The sequence below is a fragment of the Fukomys damarensis genome, unplaced genomic scaffold (assembly GCF_012274545.1).
Source record: "Fukomys damarensis isolate Sample0158 unplaced genomic scaffold, DMR_v1.0_HiC HiC_scaffold_16, whole genome shotgun sequence".
Lineage (NCBI taxonomy): Eukaryota > Metazoa > Chordata > Mammalia > Rodentia > Bathyergidae > Fukomys > Fukomys damarensis.
Window position 1 is genome coordinate 53,017,643 of NW_022900928.1, and position 25,983 is coordinate 53,043,625.

Consider the following 25,983-nt stretch of genomic DNA (forward strand, 5'->3'; position numbering starts at 1 on the left):
GCAAAATGGTGCCAGAAAAAAGATTCTGAGTGAATAGTATCCTCGAAGAGTTTAATACTTGAAAATTATTTTCTAAACTTTTATTCGTATACTAATTATACAGATACTTAAATATGACAAAATTTGGATATTACAAATGAGGATCTCTGGAGTACTGGTGATTATCTCAGAGCCCTGCAGGGAAGAGGGCAGAGATTAGAGATATATCCTGGTTCTGTCAGAGCTCTGTAAGTCATTCAAGTAATAAAAGTAGCTATAATTTATTGAGGGTCCACTAGCTATCAGAGAATCTACCAGTATTTAATACCAACACAAGTTCTCAGAGTCATTGGAATTAACATCATTTTACAAAATGCAGAAAACAGAGCATTAGGGGGTTATACTTTTAGGATTGAGTGAGAATTTTTTCACAAGTTTACTTGACTCCAAAGTCCACAGTCTTTCTGAAGTAGGATAGAAGAAATAAAATCTAGGTAGAAAGAATACAAGGAAATTGAGATTTTAAAATTGTACTTGTAAAAAGAATTACAGCTTCAAGACACACAAGTTACTCGAGGCTTTTTCCCTCGTCTGAGAAACTCATTGAAAAAAAAAATCCTAAAGATTGTGAAGACACAATAAGACTGTAAATCTGGGCCTTAAATCTATCCTTTACACCCTTCATTCTCAGGAAGCAGCAATATTGGTGGATAGCATATCTCAACTTCAAATACATGTAGATGGCTTACACTGTAACCTGGCAGAGAGTATACATCCTAGATCGCCCATCTTGAAAACACCCCCTAATATGTATCCAACTTCACCTTATGGTAGGTCTCATTTCTCTAAGCACCCACATTCCTCTCTTGAGTGTCTCATATATTTCTGCCTAATAAACCCTTCTCTTGCCTCTTACTGACATGTCCTGAAAATTCTTTCTCCGTAATGGGAGTCAGTGAACCTATAAACTTCCTCTACAAAGTGGGATAGGTTCCTTATTTCAGCCTCAGGGTCCTCAGATCTAGCCCAGTGACATTTCTAACACGGCATTCTTTCTTTTGCTCTATTTCTACCAAATTTACTGTGAACACATTTAATATTGTTAAAACTTGGGCCAGGGATTTAGCTCAGTGGTTCTGGTGACTGTCTCACAAGCACAAAGACCTGAGTTCGATCCCTGGTACCAAAAAAAAAAAAATTATAGTGCATAATACACAGGTTCAAGAAACCCAATGAAATTAACCTACTCTCAAAAATAGAAATTAAAAAATAAAACCATTGTGAGTTGATGTCCCCATGTTTATTTTTATTCATCTTACAGGGAGGTCATTACAGAGTACTGGTTTCTCAAGACTGACTTACTTTTTGCCACTGGTGTCAGTAAAAGGCTTCTTCAGAATTCCCAATGAGGTATCAAATAAGCAGAAAAAAAGATATGAGCACCTAGCATTCATTTTCTGATATATAGTTCATTTTTTAAGATATTTTGAAATTATTTCCTATATTCTAAATACTGTTTTGGAAAAGCAAAACTGGTGTCCTCCTGGTAAACACACCATGGGATGACAAAGAAACATCAGTACATGATAAGTATTTCTTTCAAAAAAGGTATTCTGACCCAAGAGAATCCAGAAACAATTCAAATATCTTAATATGAAATACATCTATTTCATTTATTCCTCAATTTCTTATGTGAATTATTTAGTCATTTTCCAAATTAAGAGTCAAGTGTGTTAGATCTTAGAGCAAAATGTTGTGAAGTAAATAACAGGCATCAGATAATCTAAAGTGAATTGGTAATTGTTCCAGAGTTCTAGCATGTAACAATTTATTGCTTATAAAAATCACATATTTCAAACCTCACTGTTTGCAGTTATATTAATATCAAAGTATTTACACAATACTGATTTTTTAATACCACGTCTGCCTAGCAAGCACAAGGTCCTGAGTTCAATCCTCTGTACCAAAAAAAAAAAAAAAGCTGATTTTTAAAAGAGGAGTGCATGTAAATTTTGACATCAATATCTAAAAATTATAATTTTTAAAGAAGAGTGTATTTTTATTAATATTTCAAAGCCATTAACTTGAAGTAATATAATTTTATTTAAGCTTCAATCATAAGAATAAAAACTAATATCCTTCCTTTGCCATTACAACTTGGATTTTTCTATGGCAAGCACACTATAGTTCTGGAAAGTCAAGTTCTCCTGGGAAAAGTAAAGAAATAAGTCTCATTCACAGTGTCACTCTCCATAAATCACCTCTGGTTTAAGGTCCAGTCTAGTAAAGCTCAGGGCTGATTATTCCTTAATTTACAAATGTTGAATTTTATGCTAAGAGCTTGAGGAAATACATACCGACCCTAAGTTCATAGGTAGAACTTTTTAATGAATTATAGTTTAGTTTTAGTTAAACTGAAGTAGTCAAAAAATAATTTAGGTAGTAATTACACAGTTTCTAGCAAGAAAATTCATATAATTTTATCTAATTTTGTACAAATTTGCTATATTCATTAGAATAGCCATTAGAAAAATATGTGAAATTCGAACTTAAAAGTGTTTTTTTAATTTTTGGGTATCTTTGATGTTGAAAGAATGAGGATGAAATTATTGGCAAAAACTGAATTTTAGAAAAACTGCAGTTACCTACAGATTTCAATTTTATAAATATATATATATATATATATATATTCAATTATATATACTTTTTTTCCCCTTTATTGCCCACTAGGAAACTGAAAATTGGATATATTAACTGGTATTATCTTCAGTCCAGAAACTTTTATAGGCTTTTACAGTTTGAGCTTATCTATTACTTGTGAATTTTTAAAAAGTAGAATTTAAGCATTAAACTCTGGCTTCAACACTGCGATCTGCCTCTCTCTTCTCCCAAACTTTCACTGTCCACTTGTTTTTCATTTTCAATAGTCTTCTTAAAGAGAACTAAAAACTCAGTAACACCTCTCTGTCTTCCACCAAAGAAAAAGTAGAAACAAAATATAAAATTTAATTTAAAAAATCTTAACTGTTTCTGGTTTATTAGGTTCTTCCCTCAATACGTTTGTATTTTAAAGTTTATGAAATCTTATGTTTTGTATGTTCATATTCAAATAGCTGCTTAGGATCTTGCTTTTTTGGAGTCATGAAAAATGCCATTTTGACACTTATGAGTAAATCAAAGTGGAGTAAAAGATTAATAAATGACAAGCTTGTTTACATGCATCATTAAGATATTATTACATTGATAATGATAGTGAAATTTTGAAGATTCTATAAAGTTCATGTTATCTGACACCTAACGGGCTTCTTTTTATCCTTAACTGTTTATCTGTACTCACTCTATTTACTCTGTATTCCTCAAACATCAGGATACAAGCCACAAGTGTGTGTTTTTAAGTTCTAAAAACAGAAAATACCAGCTGAGATATTAAACCTGACTTCCCTTGCTTTTGTAATGCATCAGATGGTTCAGCATCAGTGAAATGATAAACAATTAAATCAGCACATTTATATAAGTGTGGAAACAGCAGTGATTTGGCAGGGTTAAATGAAATGGTGTTACTGCCTTTGGACCATTTTAAACAAGACATTAAGAAATGGAATCTTAGCCAACAGGATGAGAGGGATGGTGTTTTTACTTTGTCACAAACATTAAGTAGAATGTCACTTTGAATGTTCTTTTAAGGTTATTTCAATACCAAAAGTATTCTTAGGAAAGTTTCACTCCTTTGTCTTTGGGATCAGGGTCTGTAAATTTCAGGTAATATACTGGGTTGGGAATATAGCTCAATGGTAGAGTGCTGCCTTGTATGCACAAAGCCTTCAGGTCAATCTCTAGCACCACAAAGAAAAAAAAAAAGGAAAAAACAATAAGTATACTAATGTTGGGTTAATATTTTCTATTCCACAAACATTAACTGAGTATTGAAAATGTGTAAGAAACTGTCAGGTGCTGGAGATGCAGGATGAACCTTCTCTAACATAGTTGCTCTCAACCCCAAAGACCTCAAAGAATCCACAAACAACATCAGTCCCACAGCTCAGTGATTCTGAGTCACTGTGCCTCAGGTGGAATTAGGCATCTCTAGTTTTTCCATTGTTTTCCAAGATAGTAAATATATTCAGGCAGAGTTAAGACTTTTAGGAGATCCTGGGCCACATATTCCCTTAGAGAAAATACAAAGGTGGAATAATAGTGCAACAATTGGGCATACTGTGCAGTGGCATTGCAAGTACTCTCAATTTTACTGGGGGACAGGGGTAACACAGAGACAGGACAAGAGATAAGAAGGCTTCACCAAAGAAGAGATGAAAACATAATCCAGAACTCTAAACTGGCACAGATACCTACAAATGCTTCAACTTGTGCCACATGGCAGGTGCTCTAAAAAGGTACCATGAACAGTTTCCAGAAAGAGATGCAACCATATAATAAGGATATTAAAAAAGATCAGTGATGTTGAAAAAAATCACAAAACTTCTAAGGGTTAGGATCTGAATCAGGCCTCCTCCCTCCAACACAACATAATTTTCAGGGAAAAGACTGGATTTAAGTGATTTTCAATTTTTAATATTAATATGTAATTTAAATTTAAATTTAATATTTTAATACAGAAAAGACGCACCAAGAAGTGTTGCCTCTTGAATATCTGTAGGGGCTGAGATGCTTGAAAAGAAAGTCAGATATTATTGTTTGTTTGCCCATTTTTAATAATTTGGCCACACTTCTTAAAAACAGGTGAATATTCTACTTTTTTCAGGTTGATCTAGTAGAATCCCCAAACACAGCAATGGCTTACAGAAAAGCAATTTCTCCTTTGAATTGAATCCAATCTGAGCCCTAAGGAAGTTCAGACTGAAAGTTATTGGTCACATGGCATAGCTCCAGAACATCAGGGCCCCCTGTGATTTATGCTCCTATAGCTGCGCATTTAAGTATTAAGATTTATTATTTTTGCTCTAAACCATGAGCAAAAAGCTTAGACATGAGTTTACTAAATAATCATTTTGGCCCAAGTGTTCCTATTGGTTGTGCTAAAGCAGCTCAGGTTCAGTTCTTACATATACCCTTGATAATAAAAAGTGTGGGAAGCAAGCCTGTATCTTAGCTAATACCTTCACATCTATGTGATGCAAGCCAGCCATATGAGACCTAACAGTGAAATTTTTAATAACAGTGAAAATTTTAATAACAAATCTTATCAAATAAAGCAAAGATATAATCAACTAGAAATTATACTTTTATCCAATCTGAGGTAGTTATATGTTACAGAGTTACACATTTAAATAAATACTCTCATCCTAAGATCATATCACTCAGATGTGAGTAGGATACTTAGATTTCAACAGTTTTAGAATTGCTTTAACCCACACTGTTCTGTCTGCCTGAACATTCCTCTCTCTTCTCCCCTCATTACATTTCCTGCAACTTCCAACTGAACGTGTGCCCTCACACACCTCTATGCTACTCCATGTTTTTGCCTCCCTTGGGGCATTCATCTCCCAAGTATACGAACCATCTAGACACCAAGCATACTGTGATTCCTGCTAAAAACTTCATAGAATGAACATCAAATGTATACAGGGAAATCTTCCAACAAATGTTTGGCTGTTAACGGGCTCCTTTCCGTCAGCACTGCCACTCCCTGCTGGAGTCAGCCCTCCCACCATTTCGAGAGGCACAGCACACCCTCCTGCAGTGCTGCCCATGTATGGAGGCGAGAGAACATGATGCCCACTGTAAACTAGCTGGTCTGCCTTTGGCCAGTTGTTTACCTTCTTTGACTTTGGTTGCCTCTGTTGTAAAATTAGGTCTAATAAGGGCTTATTTGCCAAGAAATAGGAAGCTGGTCAACATGTTTTTATAAGGTCTCTAAACTATCAGATCTTTGGAAGAAATTTTTCTTATTTTTATAGAAACAACATAATTGGATCAAAAAAATGAATATATGGTAATAGACTAACAGTGATCAACTTATTTAAATAAATCAATTATGTTGCGTTACTAAGTCATATTTGTTGTAGTTATTAACACTGCTATTTACTTAGGAAGAACCTCCAAAGTTTTATTTCTTACCTTTTGACTTCCGGTCATGATATGACCTGCCTCTATAATGAGCGGTGTCCAAATACAGATTCTCAAGATCCTCTTGCCATGATTCTGGATTGAAGTGCTTGAGCAGATCTTCCACGGTATCAAATTCTGCAACTGTTTTATCCATAGCATCAGCAGCAAGAGCAGGATCCGTTACTGATGGAGAGTGATAGGATACCCCCTAAGAATGACACACAGCTCAGTGTAGTCAGAAAAAGTTCATTGCTGTGAAATACAACAGTCATATAGCTATATGGAGGGAACATAAACAAACTTCTGATTTTAAGACATCGTTTGAGAGGTAGGCAGTGACAGCACTGAACTAAATCCCTGGCCTGACATCATATGTTTAAACAGCAAGCAAATGCAATCTGGCATTTACTTGCCATATTCATAAATAAGAGTGATTAATTGGTAAGAGATAGTCACTCAGTTTTTTGGAACCCAAAGACAAGTAGATCATAAAACTTCTAGTTCATCTAAATTATAATCATTTACAAAGAGACAGCCTGGATGGAAATATAAAAATGAACCCACCTAATATTTTCATTCAAGGTCCAAAAATCACCCATTTTCAACTAATAATATAATGGTGATAATTAAAATTCTGAATTCCTTCCCAGCACATTTTGCTATTTTATTCCATTCTCCCACACCTATCCTCCATACTCTCCCTTACAGATCACTTCATATTGCAGATGTTGTGTGAACAATACTGAGCTCAACTCTGGAGACATTCTGAAAAATTTGGCACTTTAATCAACTTATTTACTGTCAACAATGATAATTAGCCCTGAAACTGACTCTCCTAAGAGTACAAGATTCACGTGGGAATTGTGTTTTTTAAAAAAAGTCATAGCTTGCTAGTGTTCCCAATTGGCGTTAAAACATTTTCCAGAATACTCCTTAAAGACAGAACAGGGCATCACTAGGAGACTGGAAAGGATCATGTATTTTGTCATGGAAATAAAATATTCCCACATAAGGTTTCCAAGCACTTACCTCACTAACCCTTGTACAATCTAGAGGTAAATGAGCCATGGTTCAAACATCTCTGTAAAAATTCATGACCCATTAACAAGGAAATAGAGAGCCCACAGCTTCAAATGATTTCTAAATGTCTTTGAAGAAATTGCCAAACAAATAAGATTCCCGAAGGGTAACTCCTATCACTAAGGGAAAGTGGAAATTAATGAAAACTTGCTTTCCTGAAATTTAACTGCAGCATACTATCAAGCAATAATATGTATTGTAGCTTCAGACATCAAAGCTCTAAAATTATATTATCACTCTCAAGCCATGTTTTCTTCCTTTCACCAAACAAGGTCAGTAGTGATTAGATGATCACTTGGTCTCAGAGGAATGCTCTCTCTATAGGAAAATGAAGTCATGTGATGTATCACTGGTGTAATTCAAGAGCAATTTTCAAATACTCCCTATAGGGGAAGGAAGTAAGGGGAAAACCAGAATTGGAGAGTAGGGTGGGAGGCATGAGATAGATGATGAATGTGTTGGGCCAGATTTTTTTCTTTCCATTTAGAGAACCCACGCATCTTATTTTCCATCAGCCCTAACAAAATAAGTAGATAACCTCATCCTGGACTAAACTTTTCCTGCCATGCTACTTTCAGATTCTGTGTATGAGTTCACTCTATGATCTGCAAAGATATATCCAGGGAATCACTCATCTAATTACGTAGTACTAGTCGGACATTACTGAAGAGTCTGAGATTTGTTAATAGTTCAAGCCAAGATAAAGACATCCTCAACCACCATCTTCTTGATATGCTATGGCTGTCATCTGGGTACAGCAATATTTGTTCTGTTCATAATAGCGTGTGTATATTTGTGTGTGTGATGTGAGATGAATCCTAAATGATGTACATCATCTCTTTCACCAAATGCTGGATAATACTGATACTTCAGTACTGGGATTCCAAGTTCCTATTCAACTTGTATAGTTTTCCTGGCTCATATTCATGTGACAATTTATAATTAACCATGCATCACAATAATGTACATCTAAGATCCAAATATTAAAATGAGCTGACCAAAGTTAGGAGCATGCCAGCATGTAACAGTTTTGAAATTAAAACTCTTTCCATTTTATTGGAATAAAAGCAGGAACATTAATCGAGCCTTTTCCACACAGGTGAAAGTTTTTTGCAATAGGTTTGGAGACAATGGCTGCAAGGAATTTTTTGGGGTGGTTTTAAAAAGTGCCTAGAATATAGTGTGTAGTTAAATATCTCTGTAAGCTCTCAAAGGACTCTCAGGCTCTGGGAGGGAGGGGGAAGTCTAACATCTTCAAACATTAAGCTGAAGAACAAATCCAAACCATAGGTAAAATGTCACCTTTTATATGGGCTTTACTGCTGCTTGCAGGTTTTGATTCACAGTGCTTGACAGATACAATGATAATAGTTAAGAAAATATTTATGAATGATTAGGTGATCTAATAAACCCCTGAGAACATTTGTTTCTGAAATCATTAAAATGTATTTTTCAGGGAAAGATTAATTTGGTGTACCTCCTTCAGCTGCACTATCAGTTTGACCTGATTTAGATTTTTGGTATGTATTTATAGAAGTTAATTCTAATGTTAACTGAATTACTGTGATAACAGTTTACAAACACACCATAAACTGCATTGAACAGAAACAAAATATGGTTTGCAAAGAAGTAAATGGCAGGTAAAATGACCCCAGATCCTATTTTAGAAGGTTCTTCAAAAGTAGAATGTTGAGAAAAGCAACTGTGATGTTGTGTTCTGCAAAGCAGGCTAAACAGTACCTATTCTTAGATCTCAAAAAAGAAATGTGTAGTGGTACAGACCAGAGGCTGAACATCCTTAGATACTCCAAATAGATGGGTCAGTCTATGTTTCAAAGTACCTGTGCCATTTTTTGGAGTTTAAATGTTCCCTCGAGGCTCGTGTGTAGGAGGGTTGGTTTCCAGAGTGGTGCATATTGGGAGGTGGGAGAGGCTTTAGGGGGTGGGGACCAGTGGAAGGTCTATATATCATTGAGAGTATGACACTGAATGGGCTTGTGGGTATCCAGCCCCTGCTGCCTCTCTTTTGCTTTCTGGTCATTAGGTGAGTGGTTTTGTTTTGCCACAGGCATGTACCATAATGTACTGCTTTACCCCAGGCCCAAAGCAGTGGAACCCATTGATTAAGGACTGGAAATTCCAAAATTTCTACCCAAAATAAACCTTTTCTCTTTGTAAGTTGATTACCTCAGGTATTTTTATAGTGTTGGAAAGCTGACAAATTCCTCGTGGCTTATTTTAAATTAGCTAAAGGTCTTTAAAGTAAAATTCTGCACTTGGGGCAGGAATAATTAGACCTATTATGATCTATTATTACCTGTAATGTATAAGGTACTCAAGAAGCTGGAATCCCTCTCAACACTCAATTCATGGTTGTAAAGACTGCCACTGGCTGCCCAACTAGTCTGCTTAGTTTGAGGAGCTCCTCAGCGTTACCTGCCTGTTCTGATTTTTACTTTCCTGTGATAACTAGCTACACTGAACAAGGTTCACAGCATGCATTCTGGAATGTCAGAAGCAAAGACAATTCATCATATCACCAGCAAAGACTTTATCTGTCTCTTGATCAGATGGTAGTTTAGTCACAGTTGCACCAGGTGATAGAAGCCACAGCTGAGGTGATTCTGCTACATGAGTGAAATTTAAAAATTTCCCAAAACACAAATGACAGTGTGTCAGTTTTGAAGAAAAATAAAACATCAACCGGAACTTAGCTACATGGATGTACTTTAGGACCATGGACATGAATTCTGAATGTTCCTGCCTTTCTATGAACAACTGCATTTATTAACTTGTATTTAATTGCTACATAGGCACTACATGTATGATTGGTGAAAACAAGGTTGGCTCTAGCTAAAGTAGATAAGGAGACAGAGTACTGAGAAATGACTAAATTTGGAGAAAAATGCAGTTATGAACCACTTTCTAGCTTGAGGGTGAGTTATGTTTTATATCTAAGTCAAATGAAATGCTCTAAACGACTGAATTGCATTTAAGTTATTTTATTGTAAATGTTTAGATTTTTTTCAAGTCTGAAAAGACTCTTGAAAACACAAAGATTAACAGCTTCTGGAATATTCAGAAAGCTATTTTGAAATTGCCCACTTGAACTGGGGCCCTATCAGTTTTATATGGCCAGACAATCTTGTTAGAACGCTCTTTTTTAAAACTGAGAAATATTTATATCATTGTCTATCCCAAGTTCCTACAATCACTATTGGTAATTCTTAAAAACATTTTTTAAAAAGAGGCCAAAAAGTGTCCAACATAATCCACTGTAACCTGAAAGAAATTGAGAAACACATCTTGCTTGGGATTTGGCTTTTGGTTAAACCACAAGTCCTTAATGTAGTTTAAGTCCTTCTGGGCTTGACCTTAGCTACTCCATCAGGTTCTTTTGTTGGCAACAGAGTAATAAATTACTTACTGAGGCAGAACTTGTGACTGATTCCCAGTTGGTTTTAGAGGCTGCTGCAGGTTGGAAATCTTCCTAGAAGGCAAAGAAACATTGTGCGACTCCATGAATCCTCTGTTCAATTCATTATATGCACAGTTTTAACATCTCAGCCTTCTAAATCTTCTTCTGACTAAGTGACAACAGAAAGAGGGCTACATACTTACTGAACAGGTCACATTTGTCAAGTATCTCACCTCAAGAATTTCTCATTCATGACATGGACAACTGTATTAAAATTCTCAGCAGAAAATGCACAGACAGAAGTTCAAATTTTAACTAGGCTGTCTACTGGAATGTGACCTTAGACAACCTCCTTAACCTCTCTAACCCTCCCCTTCTTCATCTTTGATAGGTTCTTATGGATTGCTTAAATTATAAGGCTGTTTCGAGAATTGGATGTATTCATTATGTAATTTTAACTCACACTTAATAAGGTGCACAATTAAGGGTAATGATCATCATTATTGATATTCATTTTGTTCAAACCAGTTTTTGAATCATGTCCATTGAGCTAGTATACAATATTGGTAATCTTTTCATGTATAAACCAACTCCCAAAGGCTGTTCTAGACTGTCAGTGAATGTCAGGAAGAGAGGCAGGGGGAAAATAATTATGGGAGTGATGAAGTAGGCCCTACTGTGGTGGTCTGGATCTTAAATGTCACCCCAACCCCAAGACTCACATGTTCAGAGGTAGGGCTTCTGAAAGGTGATGAGAACATGAGGGCTCTAACTTCTTCAGTGGTCTATTCCATTAATGGGCTCATAATTCAATGGCATTGTTGGGAAGTAATGTAAATTTTGGGGCCTAGATTTGGGAGTAGATGATGCAGAAATAACTTTGGAAACTATGTCTTATCCTTGGCCCCTTCTCCAGTTCTCCCCTCCGCCTCCCTCGCTCTATCCCTTCCTCCCTCTTCCTTTTTCTCCTTTCTCTCTGCTTCCTAGCTGCCATGAAATAAGCCACATTCTTCCTCCATGATGTTTCTGCCTCCCACAGGCCTAAAGCAACAGAGCCATACTAACATGGGCCGAAACTTGGGCAATGGTGTGCCAAACCAAACTCTTCCTCCTCTAAGTTATGTTACATATTTTGTCACAGTGACAGAAAGCCTACCTAACACACCACTCAAGGAAAGATGGGAGAATAAGCCTGCAAAAGTTATCTCAAACTTGAGAAGATTTGAAACATTGGACCTCATGGAAAGAAATTTTTCTCAAAAGGCAAATTTATCTCCCATTTGTATGTAATTTTCATGTTAATTAATCCAGTACCAGTTTTAAAAAATGTAATTAGATAGGGAGCTGATTCTACCATTTTAACATGTTGCAGATGGATTTGAGACTCTGCTAAAATAAGTCACCTTGGTGAATTTTTTCCAGCCTGACCAGCAATCTCAAAGTATTTTGAGATGATACTGAGAAATATTCAGCCATTCAAGTCTGATAGCTTATTTACCTAAGTATACTTACTAAATGAGAGCTACATGTCAGTCTAAATTTCATTAACATTTTGAGGAGTTGGAAGTGCATTTGTTAATTGCTCATGATGAGACTGGTTTATATATCAACATTTGTGTTGAAGAAACTTTCAGTTGTTTGCCAAACAACAACTGAGTCAAATGTAGAAATTAATATATATTTAAAATTGGCTAGGGGGGTTTTTTTCAGCTGCCTGCCTGCCTGCCTGTCTGCGATCACCCGGCGGCGTGCGCGCGAGCTCCCGGCCTGCGCGACAACAGACCCAGGAAGGACCCAAGGACCCCAGAGGGGGTTTTTTTCAGCTGCCTGCCTACCTGCCTGTCTGCGATCACCCGGCGGCGTGCGCGTGAGCTCCCGGCCTGCGCGACAACAGACCCAGGAAGGAAGGTAGCCGCGCGGGCGCCCTTGAAACACCCACACGACCCCCCCCCCCGTTCTCAAAACTCCTGATCGGGCCAGTCCTTAGACCAACTCTGCAGAGGCATAGGTTCCCATGAAGGGTAGTTTTCTGAGCTCCGAACTTTGATCATCTTTAAAGAAAGGGCAGGGGAAACCTGTAATAGAACGGAGTGGAGTTCAACCCTGAGGGTAAGGAAACTAAAGTTAGGCTTTGTAGATTGTGTTCAGTCTCAGTCGTGAGGAACAGCCATTGGCTAGCTATAACCAGGGGATTGGGTTCCGCATATGACTGTGCATGTGGTATAATATGAGATCAGAGATAGCCTGAAAGAGGACCTTCAAATTCTTTTTCTTTCCCTCTCTCTTGTCTCTTTTTTCCTCTTTCCACCCTAAAATTTCTTTCTTTTTTCTGTCCTGTCTCTCCAACTCAGTCTCTTGCTCCACCATAGTGTCCCTCATCTCCCTTTTTATTCCAGTTCCTGAAGAACTCAGACTTCTTTTTTTATTTTTTGTTTTTAGGACGGGTTTCTCTTTATGTTCTTTTCTCCAGTCATTTTACCTCACTCATGGCTCTGTACCTTCAAGGGAAGGCAAGCGCCTGTTACTGTTAAGGGGATATATTCCTGTCCTTATTCCTGCACTCTCTCTATCCCCCCTGAACTTAATAGCTTTGTAAAGATAGTAAGGTAATTCTACAACCTCTGGATTCACTTCAAACCTGCTCTAATTCTTTCACTTATCTAATCCTCTTGTTCTAAGTCGAACCCCCCATCCTAAATGGTAAAGATGCCATATTGAAAAGAATATTCACTGCAAACATACTATGAGCTGCTTCTTGAAATTAATCTAATTCACATGAGTTAAAGGTGATACATTAATGACTACCATAAGTGGTCAGTTGGCAAGCTGTGCCTGATCCTATTGGGCTGCTGAATGTATCAATTGGGACAAAGAGTGGTGATTGATTTAAAGAGTTGTTTTCTCTGATATTATGAAAACGAGAATGTCTATGAGTCATTAGAAACTCAAAAGCTAAAACGCAACTATATTAGGAAGATTTAAGTAATACCCAGAAATTAAAGAAGGACAACCCAACAATAAAAATAAAAATGAGAAAACACTTAAGCAAGACACAAAAACAAATATCCAGTTCACCAATAGCAAATAGTAGGACAAATGAGGATGAAAAGTCTGATAGTGAACCAACAGGACTCCCTGGACCCATAGCACAGGAGGTAACAAAATTGATCAATCAGGCTCTAGAAAAATTCAAATCAGAAATAATTTCCCAGCTAGCCAGAGAGATGATGAGCAAAATAGAAGTCATGATTCGAGACTCTAGAGCAGAAACTGAGAAAAAAATAGATGAGCTCAAGACTGTGATAGAAGCCATGAAGACTCAACATAAGAAAGACATGGAAACAATGAATGCCCAACAGAGGAAAGAAATGGAATCCATAAAACAGATTCAAACAGATATCCAGGAGATTAAAAACTCTATTGAAAGTGTACGAAACAGAATAAAAGATTGCAAAGATAGAATTTCAGATATAGAAGATAGGATAGCAGTCAGTGACTGTGAAAAAAGAGGTCTATTAAAAACAGTAAGGGATCATGAGAAATCAATCCAACAACTCCTAGACGATACAAAGAAAAATAACATAAGACTGATAGGAATTCATGAAAAAACAGGAGAAAACACAAATGATATAAAAAAGCTCTTCACAGAATTAATGACAGAAAACTTCCCAAACAGAAGGGAAGAATTAGACATACAGATAAGTGAGGCATATAGAACCCCAACTAGCCACGATCAAAAAAAATCTACACCTAGACATATAATAATCAAGATTCCAGAAATCCAACAGAAAAACAAAATACTACAAGCAGTAAGAGAAAAGAAACAAATCACATGCAAAGGGAAGCCCATTAGAATCACAGCAGACTTTTCAACACAAACCCTTAGGTCAAGGAGAGCCTGGAGTGAGGTATTCCAAGTCCTAAAAGAAAAGAATCTCCAACCTAGACTTTTGTATCCTGCAAAACTCTCTTTCAAAATAGATGGGGAAATAAAATTGGCTAGATATCATTATTCTAATCTCAACTTCATGGAAGAGAAGAAACAGAAAATGTGGTCTAAGCACCCTACAAAGCAGAATATATGTGAAAAGGACACTCAAATCTCACATTAGAAGGATATATGCCAGCAAATAAAGGTTGGTGTTTATATGATTCATGAGTCGGTAAGCAGGAAAGACTGGGAATGAGGTAAGGAAGCAAGTAGCTTTTCCACATGTTGAAAAACTATTGGTATAAAGACAATTGCCAGGTATATTCACTTATTTTCCAAAACTATAACGAAATATTTGAAGCTGAGTACAAAACAAAGCAACAAGTTTTACTTTGCTCATAGTTTTGGAAGCTAAAATCTAACATTTAGCAGCCTCATTTGTTAGTTCTCTAAGGAAAGCCTAGTGGCAAATAACATAACAGCAATAGCATGTGTTAGAGGGAGAAATCTCATGGCAAAACAGGAATTCAGAGAGGGGAGAACCACATTAATTCCTCAATGACTTTATGATACCCCACTAGGCACCACTGTTGAAGCTCCTACCATCTCTTAACTTGTGACCAAGCTCCCAATACTTGAGTCCATGAGGGTTATACTCAAACACTATCCAAACCATAGCACTGAATAAGATAAAGACTTGAGCAATTCTTAGATCATATAATTTTCACTTTCACTTATTTGTTTTCTATTTGTTAATATTCTCCTGTATAACAGTGTACTTTCTAAACTGAGGTTGCATCACAAGGAAATAAACTATCTGAATTCTCAGGAAGTCCAAAATGTAACTATATAAATGAACAGGTTCAATAAACTGATGAAGATACTCTGATATCAGCCTAATTAGAATAACATGAAGGGTGATAGAAAATTGTTTCTGCAGTGGAGATGGACTGGGAAAACGTACTATAAAAGGTGACTCTGAGTTAAGTTTTATATTATTATATATAAAATGTCTCCCCAAAGATTCAAGTGTTCAGTGGTGAGGCTTTGGAAACGTAATTGGGTCATAAGGGTGCTATATTCATCTGTGATTCCATTGATGAATTCATAGCTGAATGTACTGTTAGGAGGCACGACTGGTTGTAACTGGGGGTAAGAAACTGAGAGTGTATTTGCTTTTATTTATTGATATGTTTGTGATGCATAATATTTACTAATTTCAGTCAGTGGTTGGCCAGCTCCAAGGCAGAAATGGCATGGTAGGAGGATGTGGCAAAGGAAATCAGCTCAACCTATGGCACACAGAAAGAAGAGAAATGTACACTATACATTTTTGGGGGGATAGAAATAAAAAAACAATCACGAATTCCTCAGCCATCCCCTCCTTGTGCTATTTTTGCCTTGGAGCCAGCCAACCATGGACTGAACTCAATGAAATCATAAACTCCTCCTTTAAGTTTCAAGTGCTGGGTATTTTGTCCCAGCAATAATAGGAAAGTGACTCATATACCTTGAAAGGTATAATGGAGTAGAGTACTTAAAAGGTGGAAGATGCTTCAACTATATGAAAAAGGTACACAGATAAAGAGGAAATTTTGTACATAAAGTTAATAAGTGATGTTGGACATAGCATGTTTGCAAGTGCTTCTACAATATACAAATATAGATGCTCAGGAGGAAGTTTCTTTTATTCGAATGGGCATCATGAGAGAAAGTTAAGGTATAGTTCCAGGAATTATTAACATAAAAATGACAATCAGAGTAGATAAAATATTATGCTGATAACATGGAAAAATCTAAAACAGCACATATTTAAAATCTTGGAACTGGAAATAGAATAATGATTATCTAGTCCAATCTCCTCATTTTAACAAGAAGAAAACCAGTTTTCAGAGAAATAAATGGCACGCTCTGTGCCTGGCAAAGCTAGGACTATCAGGAGAAACTATGTGGTAAACTTTTACAATATTACAGCTGCCTTGGAGAATGTTTGCCTGGGGAAGAAAAGAGAAACCATGACCAAAGTAGGAGTTATTACATCAGCAGAAAAGGCAGGAAGCCAAATGTTGGCAAAATCTCCTTGAGGATATCCTTTGAAGCTATTCCTAATTATTCAGACTTGATACCAGTACATAATTCTGTGATTCTATTTTGTTTTCTTACACAGACACATAGTGAAAATATATTAAGCTTTTTTACATATAAAGGCCTGTCATTTACAAATAGCTAGACTATTTACACAAAGAACTTTTAGCATCTGTAATTTCTGGCTTGCAGGATTCCCAGTCAGAAACTTTGATAAAAACAGATGATAAAGGATTTAACTAAATCACCAATAAAATGTGATGTTATCCTCTTTTAGTTATATAACAATTAGACATTTTAAAGAAACCAACTTTCTTTTCTGTTACTTCAAAATTTTGCCATCATTTATGAATGACATATATAAAATGAGTTTATAAAAGGGAATAATATACCCTTGTAAAAATAAAATACTGATTGCCAAGGGTTTAGCCTTGAAGAAATCTGAGCATAAGGAGGAATACAGTGATTTTCCCTTCTAAACATAGCCCAATGCTATCATTTTTCATCTTTTCCACCATAATCTCCCAAATACTAGACATTAGCAAGTCTCCCTGTATCTTTCTCCCTCAATCCACATTCCACCTAGCCACCAGAATTATTTCTTCCAGTATTAAATCAAATCATTTCGATCCCCTTCTTAAAACCCTCCAATAGCTTTCCAGTACACTGCATTATTTGTTAGATTTGACTGAATGCTCTCATGGAGATGAGTAACCTCATCATGACTCTGTGACTTCATCTTCCCGTATCACTCTCTGATTTTTTTTGTCCTACATTTCCAACTAACTCCATTATGTGGCTACACTGGCCTTTTGAGAATTCATCACAAAGCACCCCAAGCTTCTCTCCTTAGATTTAGTGTGTTGCTGTTACTTCTGCCTGGATATGCCTTCCCCAAGTGTCCCAAGGGCTGGCTCCTCATCATTTGGTTGTCTGCTCAAGTTTCTTTTAAAACTTTTGAAGAACACCTTTGAATATACTATTTAAAACACCCTATCCTTAGTCACTCTATTTAACCTGTTTAATTTTATTTAGATTATTAATGATCATGTGAAATTATTTTCTTTGTTGATTGTTTCTCCAACTAAATGGCAGAGACCTTGTTTATTTGCTTTTTACTCTATCTCATGTTCATAGCTGAGATTCGGTACCAAAAAATTCCAATTTTTTTGGTTTCTGGTATTGTCTTATGAGTGACCAGCAGTCAAAAGACAGTGTCTGTTCTTATTGATTAGAACTTATGTTGATCATACTATTTGTATATAATAGAAATATTTTCCTAACTAGACTGCATGCTTTTTCAGGTTTCAGGCTAATGGAAAACAACTTCCTTTTACCATCCTTTAAGTAATGCAAAAATAGAAGCAACAGTGAACACTAATTTCAAATGTATCAAAACAGTTATCTTATAAAGAATACATTTTTTGTGTTTTGTGAAAGCAAACTCGCACAAATATCTTAAAAGTCTCCCCACCCTCACCCCCTGTAATCAGGGCTTGAACTCAGGACTTTGTGCTTGAGAGGCAGGCACAGTGCCACTGGGCTAAATACTCCCCCCCCTGTTACCTCCTAGTCTTGAACTGCAGTATCTTCCATCCTAAATTAAAGGAGCTAATAATTCAGGTTTTTGTTTTTGTTTTGTTTTGTTTTGACACCCATGATTGAACTCAGAAACTTGAGCTTGCAAAACAGGCAGGGGCGCCACTGAGCTAATTCCCCACTCCTAATTTGGGTATTTTGTTTCCTCAGTCTATGCAAGAAATCCAGTCCTAGTTCTTTGAGGCATCTGCATACTGATTTCTACAGTGGTTGCACCAGTCTTCCCTCCCACCAGCAATGTTGAAAGGTTCCTTTTTCCCCACAACCCTGCCAGGACTGGAGGTCTCATTTGACCCAGCTATTCCCCTGCTAGATATCTTCCCAAAAGAATTTTTAAAAAATCATGCCACAGCAATATATGTGCACCCATGTTCATAGAAGCACAGTTTGTAATAGCTAAAACTTGGAAACAGTGTCACTGCCCATCAACTGGAGTCTGGATAAAGAAAATGTGCTTTGTTTTGTTTTATTTTGCTTTGTTTTTATGAAATGGAGCACTACTCAGCCATAAAGAATGAGAAATTAGAGACATTTATGGCTAAATGGATGCATATTGAGGTTATTCTCTTAAGTGAAATAAATAGGACGCACATGTAAATACCAAATAGTGTCATTGGTGTGAGAAACTGAAAGTGTAAATAAGGATGAAAATGTATAATAGATAAAGTGAAATAGGAAGAAAAGGGGCAAAGGGGAAGGGGGAGTGGGAAGAGTAGGTGAAAGGAAAGGGGAATGGAATTAATATGAAAAAATGGAAACAGTCTTTGTAAATAGAGAGGGGTGGAAGGGTTGAAGGGAGGACAGGATAAAGGGGAAAATAAGAATCAAGATATATTATGTAAAGGTATACATCTCCAGTGATTAATTATATTGTATACCTAAATTGTACCAATAAAATTAATTTAAAAATCTTTGGTGTTGGATGTGCTTTATTGTACTTTACTGATTTCACCTAGGGAATCCAATGACCTCCTAGAGAAGTGGAAAGTCAGAGAGCCAAATAAGCTGTCCAGCTTCTCCAAACTAATTATTACTGGAGCCAGGACTGGAACCCAGTTAGCTAATCTGCGTCTTGCAGTCACATGCTCTTCCCAGCTCAGCAAGTACTGTGATATATCCTTCAATTATTATAGGCATCTTAATCAGCACTGCCTTAATCTAATGCAAATTAATATATATATTAAACACAATTTATTCTTAGCTATGTCTTCATGTTAAAATAGTTCATAAGTATAATTTAGCACACTGAAATGAAACTCACTTTCTAATTCTCTGCGCTTTACTATTTGGCATAGATTTGAAAGTAGATATGATGAGAAAATTGTAATGGACTAGAAAGCTGGGTAGGCATGTAAAAATAAAAATCTTAAAATACTGTTTGAAAATAGATGAATATATAAAGGCAGTGAAGAAGAGATTTTTAAAAGTGAATGCTGAAGTCAGTATACAAAATTTGATACAACTTGCATCTGCTGAATATGTACAAATTCAATAGATCAACATTTAAAATGTGATATTCATAAAAAATACTTGTAACAAATATAATAAACAGTTAACACCCTTAAAATAAAATAAACTCTTAAAAGCTCAGTGATACAGTATGCTCCATAAAGTAGAACTTTGTTAGATAAATGTACCTAATTGAAGTAGAAATGGTTTTGTTTTATTTTTGTTACGTATTATAAAATGTTCATTATAACCACTTAGTTTTAATTAAAAATGATAATTTTTTTAAATATTGAAAAAATAGATTGGGGTATGTATTATCATTTTCCCCTAAAGCCTTATCTGCTACATTATTATTTTATAGGGTCACTTATGTTTTTCCTATTGGAAAATAAAAAGATTTTCATAGAAGTCCTCATCAACTACTAAATAGAACATCGTCTGAAGACTGAAAAATAAAGGGTTCTAGAATGATCATACTCTGCTCCACTCAGCACAATATAAACTTCTAATATCTTCAAAAACAGTCATAAAAATATACAATTAATCATAAACTCAGTTTTAGGCATTGTTCTATCAGGCACTGTTTGAGAACAATTTACTTGCAGAATAAAAGAAAGCACTGTATAGCTGAGGATAAATAACACTACAGACAGTAAATGTTTTTAATAACAATCTTTGCTATTAAAGGAAATAAGGGAAAAGAAAAAATATGAGAAAATTAAAAAATGGAAACAAAGTCTTTGTAAATAGGGGATGGTAGAGAGGGTGAAGGGAGGGCAGGGGTATGGGGAAAAAATGAGAACCAAGACCTGTCATGTAAAAGGTACAAGATCCCAGTGATGAATGTAACTGTACTGTATCCCTAAAAAGTACCAATAAACTCAATGAAAACAAAAAAGACTAACTCAGTTGCAGCAATCTTCATTTTCAGAAAGGATTATCTCCAGTAAAACTTCCTTGCCATTTATTCCCTTGAGCCATCTGAGTCAGAGCAGGTGGTGTATCAAAAGCTAACAAATAGTTCACTTGTTCATTCCCCAGAGCAAGTCTGCTCACACTTGACCACTGCATGCCTATATGGACATCCGAAAGAATCCTTTCTCTGTTCCTTGGTGGTGTAGCTGGGACTCTTGTCTTTGGAGGCAGCTGTTGTTGGGCTGATATACTAAGTATTTGGGATGATGGGTTGTACCACCTGTCTCTGGCTCTCAGAGAATGGCTATTCATTTTATCTTAGGTAATTGCATGTGTGTAGATAAGTCATAAACTCTTCATTACTAGAGGGATATAGTTCACTACCCTTTAAAATAAAACATACATAGTTATTTGGAGTTTTTCAAGCTTTTAACCAAAATAATCTTTAACTTACCAAGGAAAATTTCTGGAAAATTTTTAAAAGACACTGTAGCAATACTTTCATTTGGAAAAACTTTCTTCTGTTTGCTCTTTTAGGCTAATTCCTGAGAGGCAGCAAATAAATTTTTGTCCTGTTTATATTTTTGCTTCTTGACTGAGCTGATGTTTAGAGATTCTTTCTGGAATTTGGAATATATGCAGAGGGATTTCCCATATTCAGAAGATAACAATTAAGAAATACACTATCTACATCTATACCTTCAGTGAATTCTTCATCTGCCTTTCACACTCTACACTGTGCATGTTTCACTGAGGGAAACACAATAATGCTAAACTTAGAATCCTGCACTCCAGAATTATTCCACAGGGAAGATCCTTTATGACAAAGGCTTTTGATGCTTCAGTCCCTGAATTTATGCCAGGCAGTTGAAAATGCCAAAATGACTAAATCATCAATGTCCTAATATCTATAGGAGTGAAATAAAAGAGACATTACCCCTGGATCAATCAAACTGTGACCTAAACAAAGTTTTACAGTCATACTTTGTTATAGTCAGACTCATCATGAAAGCTGCTCTTCTCCAAATAACATTAATACAAGTAAGTCCTGAGCAGAAGGCCAGATATTACTAGCAAGAATATTTAATACAAGTACATCAAGAGTGTAAGAATCAATAATTAACAAGAATCAAAGATTATCTTTCAAAGCTATAGAATCTGTCCCTTGAATAAAGTTTGATTCTCAGGGATATAAGAAACCCTGGATGTGTGTGTTCTATTATTGAAAAATATCATTAATTAAACATAAATTTAACAACACATATCTTCCAAAGATAAGACATGCTCGAATGTTTCCTCTGATTTAGTAGTTAACTTATAGCTTTTTCATTTATCATTAGTGAAAACAAAAAATAAAACTATTATGGTCCATCAACTAGTCATACATGTAATCTTGATGCTCATGTCAAAATATATTTTTTTGTTGTTTTTGTGGAACCAGGAATTGAATTCAGGACCTTGTGCATGCTAAGGCAGGTACAGCTTCTTACTTCTTTAGACTGAAATTAATCCGGAAAGTTGCTCTCAACACAATAAACAAAGGTTAAAGAAAACCCTAGCCCACTGAGTTCTGTAGGTAAAAGAAAATTCCTCCAGGGAACTGATGTCATTAACTTGGTGGGGAATATGGGAAGAATTTTAAAGAATTAAAGGATCAAGGTGTGTTTGCAGACAGATTGAGGTATATCTACTCAAATTAAAAAAAAAAAAGAATTGACAATCTGCAACTGTTTGTGCACCATGACTCAAGAAAACATAATGATTCTGGAAAGGAGAGATACATAGTCAAGAAGTTGGAGTAAAGCCTACTTCTGCCACACCACAGTCTGGCTGCAAGGGGCTGGCTGCACAACAAATTGTAAACTGAAAAGTACTGCATCCATCATGTTTGGTACAGATCAAATGGTAAGTGAACATGTAATTTACGTCTAGAAAACACCACCAGAAATCTTTCTATCATATGTTGTTGAGAAGCAAGGCTCAGATTTAAACTTTGTAGCTGTTGAGCATTAAGAAAACTCAGTGACCGTTTTGTGGTAACTTACTGCTGTCACTTATGGAGTGTAGATTTTATGGTGAATACCATAGGAAACCTTTTCTGTATATTATCTCATTTTACAGTGGCTTTAAAAGCCAAGGAAGCAGAGAGACTGGATGCTTAATTTGTCCTCGTGGGAGTAGGCCTGGTTAGTATATGATTTGTAAAGAATATTTTTATGAGAAAAACAAGCTTTCCCTCTATTTGTACTACGTACAAGTTTTCATAAATTCCTTTAATGAATTTCAAAGAGGACATTTAGTTCAGTTCACCAGGAGCCTCCAAATTATTATTTTTTTTATATTAATTTTTGGTACCAGGGATTGAACTCAGGACCTTGTGCTTGTGAGGCAAGCTTAATGCCACTGAGCTAATCCTTGGCCTGCCTCAAAATTATTTAGGATTTGTACTTTTAGTATCATGAAGCTGATCTTAAAAACTATTTGCACTATAAAACTAAAATGGATAACTCAAGGAACCATTCTGCTACCTTAGGAAAATTAAAATCTTAAAACAAAAAGAACAAATATTGATTTAAATTATTTGAATCTTCATTTCTTTACCTTTAGCACAATGTCTGGTATAAGGGGAGCATGTTTGTTTGTTTTGGCTTTGTAATTGTACTTTGGAAAAGATATCTTGTTTCATACTCAAATGTCAACAAACCATTTCATGACTGTGTGCTGAAATTTATACCCCAAGAACTTCTAATTTCTTTGTATTTGACTGGCGTTATATAAATATATTATTCTTTTTGTGGCTAAAGCTAGTTACATTATCAAACTAATATTAGAGAAAATGGAAATCACAAACAGCATGAAGATTAAGGCTATGTCACTAAAATCCCCTACTAAAATCATTATCTCCATAAACTTAAATTATTCTATTGCTAATTAAAACTTGTAAGATCTGACTATAGAGAGAAAATAACTTCTGAAGTACAAAATACAGAATCATAATAAATACAACTTGCATGGTACTAGGAAGTAGATGACTCATTAAATGTTGTTCAGCAAGTAAAAGGCTTGAAAAGTAAAGGGGAAATCTTCTAGGAGGAAGTCAATCATACAGCATTCAAAAATTATTCATTCTTCTTAAAAATACAAATATTTCCTAGAGAGGTGACTTCAGGTTGTCTGACGTGTTTTCTCTGTACACACTCATGCTTACCTTACACTTGACCTACAGCCATTCATCATAACTGTCACCCATCATAACTACAGTTTGGAACTATGGGCTACACTGAATGTAAAACATTTAATAGCCATGTTAATATTATAGAACTGTGCAAGTGAAGTCACAGTTAATTTAAAGTAACTTTTCTTGTCCTCATCCTCTTCTTAGGGAATTTCCAGGCTCATTTACATAGTGAACTAGAGAGCCTATACAAAAGTATAGTCCTCAGACCCATCTAAATCACTCTGCTAACAAGAAGTAGGGCTGGTACATTCTTAACCTTGAAGTTCCTCTTTGGATGCCCTGCTGGACTAGGATTAATCAAAGCAGTATGCAAGTTTCAGATCGTAAAAGCAGGTTTGCTGCTGGTCCATTCACTGAGCTTGTTGGGGCCCAGTGCTATGCATACAGGTCTTATCCTGATAAAAGCTAGTAAAATTGCATGGAGAAGAACTAAGCACTGTTATGAAACTTTGTTTAACACCCGTATGACAGACCTCCTGGGAACAAATGTGTGGCTCAATCTGTAGAACTTCTTCAATCTTCCTGGGTAAACGAAATCTCTTTCTGGCTGGCAAGATCCTTTCTGAATAGGAAAAATAGTTTTCAAATGATCTGAGCCTACAGTTTGAATCCTATTAGTTTGTGTTGATGGGCTTTTAAGGTTCCTTTTTATTATTAGTTATCATCAGTTAACAGTAATGTCTTCTTTTACTGTTGGTTGTCATTAAAGCAGCAATATTCATCAGCATTTTATGAGTAAATACACCAGGCTCTGCACAGCAAAATGTTAATGCAAGATTGGCAGTCCTTGCTTCATGCTATGATTTGGTACTGTCACATGCTGTGAGCTAAGATAATTTAAATTCACTGCCATATTTATCTAAGCCAAATATAATTACAAAGACATTTTTTGCTGGCAAAAAAATAAAATGCATTCCATAGTCAAAGGAAAAATACTTTAGAATTGGATAAATTATTACCTCTCCTCTATTGGATAAGGAAAATTCAGAAGTATATTCTTTCTTAGACCCTTGTATTAGCTGAGATACAATTTTCACATGGATATTTTGGGGGAGGGGCTCATGTCTCACACTAAAACATTTTATCCATTTCTTTATGTTCAGGAGCGAAGTCTAAGACATGGAAAGAATCTTACATATTGTAAGTTCAAAGTACTATTCACTATTTGAGTAAGATTTTTGAGTGATCAAAGCGTGTAGCTTGACCAAAGTGCTGGGTAACACAGACATGCAAAAGACGTAGAATTTTCCTTAAGACAATGTATTATTTAGATTCATTCCAATTCCTTACTCTTATCATTCACTTTTATTTTATTCCAGTAACTTTATTTTCTTAATGATTTACAATTATCTTAAATTATCTTGTGTCTTAATTGTTTCAGTCTGCTAGAGCAAATTATTTTAGAGTGCATGTCATATAAAGATCAGAAATTTATTTCTTACAGTTCTTGGGAAGTCCAAGGTTAGAATGCCTACAGGTTGAGCTTGGGTGAGGCTTCTTATCCTTTATTGTAGGTGGACAATTTAATGTGTTCTCTCATAATGAAGAAAAAGACATCATTTCTCTCCTATCTTTTCATATTAGGGCACTAACCCCATCGTGAGTGTTAGGGAATTGATCATGTTAAAGTATGCTGTGACGCCGCCTCACAGGCTGCATTCTCCTGGCACATCTTGGCTCTTAAAATGACCTCATGCCCTTATCTCTGGTTTCCCTCCCCCCAAGGCCACAGTGGTCCAGGAAGTTGAAACTTGTGTCTGCAGGACTGGGTCCATAAAAGCAATCTGGCCTGTGATAGGTTCAAAGTAGCTCACTCCTCGTAAATAAGCAATAGCCCACCCCAAAACTGATAAAAGGACCTTCATTTCTTTGTTCTCTCTCTCCTTCTGCTTCTTCCTCCTCTCTCTCTCTCTCTCTCTCTCTCTCTCTGCCTTCCTGCCTCCTGCTTGCCTCCCTACAATAAAGATCTCCTGCCGGACCTCTCGGTGCGTGAGTGGCCTAATTGGGAAGGGGCACCCGAAAGGGCATGCAAACCCCCTTTCATTGGTGTCAGAAGCGGGATCTGGGATTGCCAGGTCCATGGGCTAAAATGCCTGAGGCCCGAAACCCAGATTCTAGGGCGCCCCTGCTCAGCCCCTGCCTGACGTCCGCGACCATTCTCCTCATTGCCATCTTTGCAGCCATTACTGACCTACTGATCTTCCGACCCACACCTTTTTGGGT

General features: G+C 36.2%; 1 protein-coding gene across 4 annotated transcripts in view; it reads right to left on the reverse strand.

The window, feature by feature from the left end:
* Pdgfd (platelet derived growth factor D) overlaps positions 1 to 25,983 on the reverse strand; it is a 250,296-nt gene that overhangs the window by 20,517 nt on the left and 203,796 nt on the right. For all 4 annotated transcript variants that reach the window (XM_010642064.2, XM_019210350.2, XM_010642063.2 and 1 more), the window contains exons 4-5: positions 10,553 to 10,615; positions 6,055 to 6,253 (exon numbers count right to left, since the gene is read on the reverse strand). In XM_010642064.2, the coding sequence (XP_010640366.1) occupies positions 6,055 to 6,253; positions 10,553 to 10,615 (262 nt within the window). The remainder of the gene's footprint in view (positions 1 to 6,054; positions 6,254 to 10,552; positions 10,616 to 25,983) is intronic.